The 8,867-nt window shown below is 56.7% G+C and overlaps 1 protein-coding gene across 1 annotated transcript in view; it reads left to right on the plus strand.

Moving 5' to 3' along the window:
* Positions 1–6,277: 6,277 nt before the first annotated feature.
* The window catches only part of DPH1 (diphthamide biosynthesis 1), a 37,178-nt gene continuing 34,588 nt past the window's right edge, over positions 6,278–8,867 (plus strand). Inside the window, exon 1 of the mRNA XM_029286002.1 lies at positions 6,278–6,425. Within this exon, the coding sequence (XP_029141835.1) occupies positions 6,278–6,425 (148 nt within the window). The remainder of the gene's footprint in view (positions 6,426–8,867) is intronic.

The raw sequence follows: 8,867 nt of genomic DNA on the forward strand, positions 1-8,867 counted from the left end.
CCGTGGACTTTGGGGGGGTGGGAAGGCAGAGGGTGGGGTGGGGTCTTGCAATCCAATTGCTGTGGCGATGGGGCCTGGAGCAGGCTGCTCCTGCCCAAACAGCAACCATTGGGGAAAGGTTAAAAGGGGGCAGATAATGGACCTGTCAGTCCTCAACCCTCTTCCCAACGCTTAAGAACAAGCCCAGTCAGAAATGACCATCCCATCACTCCCACCATGGAAGTCAATTGTTTTACAGTTGCTATCCCAGTGCATTTCCTGCATGCAGCATCCAGTTTTGGTCACCACATTACAAAAAAGATGTTGAGACTTTGTAAAAAGTGCAAAGGAGAGCAGCTAGGCTGCTTAAAGGCCTGGAGATCAAAACAAAGGAAGAACAGCTGCAGGAGTTGGTGATGGCCAGTCTAGAGAAAAGAAGGATCGGGGGGACGTAATAGCAGTGTTCCAGTATTTGAGGAGCTTCCACAAAGAAGGGGGGGGCTGATTTTCCAAAGCATCTGAAGAAAAAGAGAAGAAGCAACGGATGAAAACTAAACAAGGGGAAAAGCAACCTGGAAGTAACTGTGAGGACAATCAATCAGTGGAACAGCTTCCAGCTCCATTCTGATTGCTATCCAAAGGCAATGGATGGCCTTGTCCCTAGGATAGTGTTTCTATCAGAACCCGGTGGTTGGGTTAAATCCAAACTGGACTTACGGGAGGCGTGTTACCGGGTTAGGATTAAGGATGGGGACGAGTGGAAGACAGCGTACAATTTCTCCCCCACTTGGAAGGGTTTAGATTCCACTCGTTTTTTATCTGCCTGGGTCTTGTATGCCTCCCTAGCCTCATCTAAGGCTTTTCTCACGACCGGCCAGGTGTTTAGGAGTTGTGCAACCCATTCCTTCAGAAAGGGGATGGTGGGTTCATTAGTTGGCAGTTCAGCCATCAGGTAGAAGCTTTCTCCTGTTGTGACTTGGAACGGTGTATATCTGGTGCTGGAGTGAACGGTGTTATTATATGCGACTTCTGCAAAGGGAAGCAGGTCGGTCCGGTTGTCTTGCTGGTGATTTATAAAACATCTTAAGTATTGTTCTAGTACTGAGTTCGAACGTTCTGACCCACCATTCATTGGCGGATAGTGACTAGATGACAACCCCTGAGTGGTCCCCAAAAGATCCAGGAAAGCCTTCCAGAACTCAGATGTAAACTGCACTCCCGTCTGATATTATCCTTTGTGGGGCTCCATGCAGTCAGCATATGTGTTGCACAAAGAGCTTTGCTAATGTCTTTGCTGTGGGGACTTTTGGACATGGGATGAAGTGCACCTACTTAGAGAACAGGTCTGTCACTACCCAAATAACGGTGTTCCCCCCACACTCTGGTAATTCTACAATAAAGTCCATGGAAATCTCCCTCTAGGGTGTTGACAGGATTGCCACCATCTGCAATAATCCTGGGGTCTTTCCTTGTCTGTTTGGCTGCTGCGCAAACGGGACAACTGGCCACGTAGCTTTCAGTATCCTTTTTTATCAAGGGCCACCAAAACTGCCGTTTCATTGGGTGAAGGGTTTTCACGAACACGAAGTGCCCAGCTACTTTGGAATCATGACAAAGGCACATGAAGTTTAGTCTCTGGGCTTTTGGGACATAGAGCTTCCCCCCCAAGCATGGCAGCCCGTCATTCATTGTGCACAGGTTCTTATGGCCTAAGAGCTATTCGTCCTTTTCTAAGGCTTGTCTGAATTCCACCCCCGCCGTGCTCGCTAGGGGTTTGGGACTTTTTGTTTGTGCTCGCGTGGTTACTGGCGCCACTAGTTGCCTCAATAGCTTAAGAGGATCTGTTATCTCTGTTTTTGTACTGTTGTACTGTGATAATCATACAGAGCATCTGCTAGGAAGTTCTTCCCTCCCGGTAGGTGTCTAATGGTAAAATTGAAGCGATGGAAGTGCTGGGACCACCTTGCTTGTTTGGGGGATATTTCCTAGGTGTTTTTAAAGCCTCTTAAGTTTTTATGATCTGTCTATACTTGGAAAGGGATTTTGTTCCCTTCCAGGAAATGTCGCCATGTCAGGAGAGACCAACAAATGGTATAGGCTTCCTTCTCCCACACTGCCCATCTCTGTTCGGTTTCCGTGAGTTTCCTTGATGTGTACGCACAAGGTTGTAACTTTCCTTCGTTATTCTCTTGGAGTAACACTGCGCCTACTGCTACATCACTGGCACCTGCCTGGATGACGAAAGGTTTTTCGGTGTCTGGGTGCTTCAAGACTGGCTCTGCCGAGAACAGCCTTTTCAGTTTCTCAAATGCGGCTTGGCAGTCCATAGTCCATTTCAGTGGTTGGCTGGGCTTCAGTTTCCCTTCCCCCCCCCCGAGTCTTTAACAAATTAGTGATGGGCAGGGGATGAACTGACGATAAAAGTTAGCAAATCCCAGAAAACTTTGTAACTGTTTCTGAGTGCGGGGCGGAGCCCATTCTAACACTGCTTAGACCTTTTCAGGATCCGTCTCTATGCCGTTTTAAGATATGCAGTCCTCCAGATAATCAATCCTTTCTTTATAGAATTCACATTTGGACAATTTGGCATAAAGTCAGCACCCAGACACCGAAAAACCTTTCGTCATCCAGGCAGGTGCCAGTGATGTAGCAGTAGGCTCGTACCTTATTTAGCACCACCCTGACCAGTTTGACATGCTCTTCTTTGGTCTCTGAATATTAGCATGTTGTCCAAGTAGACAAGCGCCCCTTTGTAGAGGTGCTCCTGGAGCACTTCATGTATCAGTTGCATGAACACGGCAGGTGCCCCTTGCAACCCGAACGGGAGCACTCTGAATTGGAAACATCCCATGGGGCAGGGGTAGGCAACCTTGGCTCTTTTATGACTCGTGGACTTCAGCTCCCAGAATTCCTGAGCCAGCTGGCTCAGGAATTCTGGGAGCTGAAGTCCACGAGTCATAAAAGAGCCAAGGTTGCCTACCCCTGCCATGGGGCAATTGAACGTATTTAAAAGTATTTAAAATCTCTGCAACCATCAAAGAAGTTGGGACCAAAATTTGTGGGTCCTTTTCCCATTAATTAATATGGTAACTGTAGAACTAGAACTCCCCAAAACGCCAAGACAGGTCCACCCTGTATTTCACGGTAGCCTATTGAAACGAGAATTAAGCTTGCCATTAAGGCCAGCGGTAGCCCCTCCTCCTCCACCGATCATGGTAGAAGGAGAGCAGCATTCTGAAGTCAAAGACTCTAGAAGATATCATGGTTTCACACAATACCTAATAGCTTGGAAGGTCCTACCCCCTTCCCAAAATGAGTGGATCCATAAATGACACAGACTTTAGGTTTCATGCAAATACCCTAATAAACCGGACTAACCCATTTTTTTGTTTCCTCTACAGGTGGATCTCTATTTTTTTTTTAAGAGGGGCGGCATGTCAGAACCCGGTTGTTGGGAGTGGGGTGATTTCTTTACTCATGTGGGTTTTGCCATGATCCTGGGGGGAGGGGAGAACTATGGTGCTACAATGTATCCTCTCCGCTTCCCTCTATCTGCTTGCTCTTTGATCTATTTCCCTTGATGTCGGCCTGGGGTGAGAATGGAATGTGCCTCCGGCCATCTGCCTTATCTCTAGCTGCGGAAGAAGAGGCGCGAAAACCTAACAGTCTAACAGCCTTGGGAACCTTATCAACCCCGTTCCCACAGTGGGTCCACACCTGGGGATTGCGCCGTTTGAACTGGCTGGTTTAACTATTGGGGTGGGGTTTGCCAGTTATTGATTCGCGTGGGGAAACTCTCAGATCCCGCCTTTTATGCCTACTGTCAAGTTCTCCTAATAAAAGTTCCTTTTGGAATGAAGCTGTTTCAGGAGTTCTGCTTTCTTGGGAAGAGGGATTGAGGCAGGTCCTTACACTTTCTTTACCTTAGCAACTTTTAAGAAGTGTGGACTTCAGCTCCCAGAATTCCCTAGCTACCCATGTCTTAATGCCAAGGTTGAAAACTCTGGCCTAGGTCCAAGACCACCATTACATTCTGATACAACTCTAGGACATGTGTGAGTTCATCCACCCTGGTTTGTGAGCCATAGTTCTTTTCCAACGGGGCAGCTTGTTGGGTGTGAACCTGAAAAAGCGGTGAATGCACAAAGTACCAGAAAGACAGCCGTGGAAACTGACTTCTTGTGTTCAGGAAGGTATTTCATTTTGGGCAAGGCAGGATCAGACTGGAAACTCGGCTGACACCATGAGCAGAGGCTGTCCGAGCCTCCTGCTTTCTCAAGATCTGCCTCAAGGGAGTCAATCAATCAATCAGACTAGAGCTGAAAAGGACTTTGGAGGTCCTCTAGTCCAACCCCCTGCTCAAGCAGGAGACCCTGTACCATTTCAGACAAATGGCTGTCCAGTCTCTTCTTAAAGACCTCCAGTGATGGAGCACCCACAACTTCTGGTGGCAAGCTGTTCCACTGGTTAATTGTTCTCACGGTTAGGAGGTTTCTCCTTAATTCCAGGTTGCTTCTCTCCTGGATCAGTTTCCCTCTGCTGCCTCTTGTCTTGCCCTCTGGTAGGGGAATAAACTGACCCCCTCTTCTTTGGGGCCCTGCTTGAGTGGCAGAAAGCAGGAGGAGAAAAGGAAAAAGGCCGGGGGGGGGAGGGGGGAAGCACTGCAGGATGGCTTTGCCTGACCATGGAGGGGGAGGGAAGGGGAAGGAGGAGGCCTCTCTGCCTGAGACACACCCTCCGGCACGCAGCCTCCAGGGGCCCGCCTGCTCTGGGCCCCGAGAGGGCGCCTGGCCTCCTGGGGAATCCGAAGGCCTTGTTGCTCCGCAGAGCTACACAGAAAACAAGGGCGGAGGCTCCTCGGTGGGGGGCTGGCCCTGGAGCTCCGCAGGGCAGAAGGGAAGCCTCTCCTGGCAGGGGGACAGGGGGAGCATGTGGGGCCCCTGCTCTTTGCCCTCCCCCCTTTGCAAAGCCCCCCCCAACCAAGCACATGGCTTGGATGGGGAACCAGCTTGTGGGGCCCACTTTCTCTCCCTCCAACTGGTTGTGTGTGGCACATCATACACGGAGTTGCAATATATTAACATTTCCCCTGGATTAAAAACACAATAAAATATAGATGTTAGAAAAAGCTATTTCGGGTAACAGCGTCCAGGCCATCTGACCATTGTCCCTTCTCTCCCTCCAGCCTCCGCCCTGCCAGCTGCCTTTCCCTTCCCTTCCCTGCACCGCCCCCCCCAGTGGCCCTGGCGGCCCCTCCTGGCCCCTCCGGGCCTGCTTCCTCTCCCCCTCTAGCCAGCCTGGTTCCCACGGAGCCGCTCCCCCCCCCCTTCTAAGCCCTTCTCCTTCCACCTGGGGAGGAGGCCAGGCTGTCCAGCCCGGTTTGGAACGGCATCTGCGGCTGCTCCAGCCCGCCGGTCCGGCGCCTTCCCCCCCCACCCACTCCCGCCGCTTGCTCCTTTCCACGTTCTCTCCCTCCTCTTTGCACCCCGCCGTCCAGCCCCCGCTCCGTCCAGCTTCCAATCGGCCCTTTCGGCTTCCCTCAGGGGTCGTTCCGCTGGAAGACTCCCCCGCTCCCAAAGGCTCCAGGGCTGCTCAGAGGAGGCTGCCGGACGTTGGTGCAAGGGGGTCTCGAGCGCTTCTCCTTCCCCCCCCTCCAGGGCAGGCCCCGACCCTTCCCCCCTTCCAGCCCCAGGGAGACGCGGGCGCTTCAGCCCGGCTCAGCCTCCGAGCAAAGGACGGGCGCTACCGCCGACCTCAGCCTGGGGAACTGGCCCACGACCAGCCCCGGCGGAATCAAAGGTGCCCCGGGGCACGCGCAGAGCGCTTCCTGCCCGTCGTCCGCTGGCCACCGGCAGTAGAGCCGGAGCTTCCTCAACCGAGCTGAAGCCTCCCCCTCTCCCGCCGCCTCCGGCCCTGCTTTCGGGCGCCTTTCCGCGGAGGGAGGCCCGAGTCCGCCTGGCCCTGTTCGGCCCGTCGGGACCGCCCAAGGGTGGGGTTCTTCGCGGGGAGTGGGCGTAGCCAGTCCGGCGGCTCTTTTTGTCGGGGCGCCTCTTCCGGCCGCCCGCCGCTTCTCCGAGAGGAGGACAGGCCGCCCTCGCCTCGTTGAAACTGGAACTTGGTGGAAGGGAGGGGCCCTCGCGGCGGCGGCGGCGGGCCGCCCCGCCCGCTCCTCACCGCGGCGAGACCGCTCGGAAGCAGCGCCCCCCAAGCGGCGCCTCCGCACAGCCGCCCCTCGCGGGCGCCGCGGACGGAAAGGGCGCCTGGCTGCTGCCCCGGGAGGGTCCTCTGGGTTAACGGGATGGCCCGTTTCGCCTCTCGACTCGGGCGCCCGAACCTCGGATCCGGACTGAAACCGGCAGCCGACAAACAGCGACGGTTGCACAGGGGCGCGATTGAAATCCAGCTCAAAGGGGGCCAAGCCCGAGATAAAAGCCACGCGTCCAAAAGTAACGCGTAGCGGGGGTGGGGGTGGCCTCGCGCCGCCCACCCGAGAACGGACCCCCCCTTTGATCCCCCCCTGAGAGCGGACCCCCTTTTGACGGAGCTGGGTGGGCTGTGCGTTTGAGGGGGGAGGGGAAAGCTTCTTCGTCCAGGAGCCCTCTCTGCCCCCCCCCCGCTGGACCACAGGGGCTGTGGGAAGCAGGAGCCCCGAGTCCTCCTCAGAGGCCCAGCCCTTCAGGCGCTGCCCAGGGGGAGGCCGGCCTGGGCCAGTCGGGTGCCCTTCCTTCCCCCACCCCCCATCGTGGCCTTCAGGCATTACTGCTTCTCCTATCGAGGTGATACCCTCCCCCACCACTTTTGGGAGACAATTTTCAGCTGATGCCAGGATCCCCTGCACCCCCAGAGCCTGGGTGCCTTTTGGCCATTCCAACCTCCCCCCCCCACCCTGCTTTTGGCCATGACATTGTCCTCCAGACCATTTGAACAAGGAGCAGAATTAGACCGAAGGAGGCAATCCCCCCATAATCCCGCCGGAAGCATAGCCCTAAGTATGAACCGGTGGGGGGAGGGTCGCTCCTTCCCTCCCACCATCTTAAAGGACCAGCCCCTGTCCGAAGACCTTGCCCAGGCGTGTCCAGCACAAAAGCGTCCACTCTCCACCGTGTGTCCACCATGCCTTCCTTTCCCACCTCCCTTTGGCTGCACGGACAGCATTAGGTGTCCCATTGATGCTCCCACTTAACATATGGGACAACCCCCCCCCCCCAGGTTGCCCTACAGGGGCTTGACTGCTCCAGCCTCAACAGGAGAACCCCGGATCTGAGCCCCCCCCACAAGCCCCCCAGCCTTGAAGGCCTTTCCTTAGGCTCCCCTTGCAGGCTGCTCTTTTGCCCCTGGCCCAGCGCTGGGGGGAGCGGAGCAGAGGGGATCTTGCTTGGCCATCCAGAAGCCGGATCTTGAGGGATCCACGGGGGGGGGGGGCTGCCCTCTGGCTCCCATCACAGGGTCCAGGCAGCCAAGACCTGCTCAATGGCAGCTGCTGATTGTTTTTTCCCAACCCTTCCGATCTTACACTATTGTGCTTCTGCTTCCTCATCTAAATATTTATCCCCTAACCCCTTTTCACTCCCACAAAGCTCCGGGCTTGTGATCTGTGTGGCTTTGTCTGCAGAGAAGCTTTTTCCTCCGCTGTGTTTCAGCTTCAGGAATTTCTTCTCCTGCGGTTCCCCCCCCCTCCCATGTGCTGCCTTTGAAATAGGTTGGACTCCGGTGCCCCACTCCTCATGCCTCACCCCATAACAGGCCCAGAGGGGAAGGGGCTGCAGGGGGCCAACAGCCCTGAGGTTGCCAGGCCAAGGACCTTCTGCCCCCCACCAAGGCCACCCAGGCACCGCCAGGAAGTCCCCAGTGGGAGGCCCCAACCCAGCCCTCTGCCCCAGCAGCTGGGACCTGGGTCTTCTGCTGCCTGGCGGGGGGGGGGGGAGGAAGAGCCCTCCAGCCTAGCAGCCTCTGACAACCAGATCCACCTAGGTGCATTTGCCCAGGATCGCTGGGCAAGCCCACATCGAGGCCTCCCCCTAGACCGAGCTGCCTGCCGGGGCACCTTCTCCTGGCCAGCCCTCAAACTTTTTGGTGCCTCCCGTTGGGCAGCGACGGGGCCCCTCTGGATTTCCTGGACCGAAACAGCCCTGGCTTACGGGCGGGGGGGGGGAGGGGCGGTTGTCTTTGAGCCACCGATCCGATGCCCCCCTCCTTTCTCACCCCCTTTCTGGCACATCTGGCCAGGGATTGGGCCAGCCTGGATCGGTCACGGGGGGGGGGTTGAGAAGTGAGGGAGGGGCTCGCCGGAAGCCGCGAGCAGCATTATTTGTACTCCTGTCATTCGTCTTGTTTCCGTCGCTCAGCTCAAGTTCTCCGAGGCCCGCTGGAGCCAGCAGGGCAGCCGGGCAGCCCCAAGACTTTCCGAAGAGCCCTTCAGCCGGCTCCTGAAGAAGGCCCCGGCCGAGCGACGATCCGCCCCGCCTGGCTCGCCTCTCACCGCCCTTCTGCCCACCCCCGGGGGGGTGTCACTCCCTGAGGGGAAGGGGGTGGCCAGAACCTTCGCCCCTCCGCGCCCTCGCTTGCCTCCAGCCCGTCAGGCTGCTGCTTCGTCCGGTCGAAGCTCCGAGCGACCGAAGAGAAGAGGGCTGCCCGACGGCTACTCCCGAGACCCCCCCCGGCCGGTTGTTGCGAGGAGAAAAGCCGAGGCGACCGGAGCAGAGCACCCGCCCTCCACGACCCCCGAGGCCCCCTTTCAGTCACCCACGCCCGCACGCCGAACTGCCCTGCGCGAATCTCCCGCCGCCCCTTCCTCAGACGCGCAAAGGGTCGCTGAGCTCGCGCACAGACACGCCGGCCCCGTTCCCCGCCCCCCCCCCGGGCAGGCGACCGCGGAGTCACAAGCGCCA

The sequence above is a fragment of the Protobothrops mucrosquamatus genome, unplaced genomic scaffold (assembly GCF_001527695.2).
Source record: "Protobothrops mucrosquamatus isolate PMUCROS unplaced genomic scaffold, P.Mucros_1.0 scaffold2682, whole genome shotgun sequence".
Classification (NCBI taxonomy): Eukaryota; Metazoa; Chordata; class Lepidosauria; order Squamata; family Viperidae; genus Protobothrops; species Protobothrops mucrosquamatus.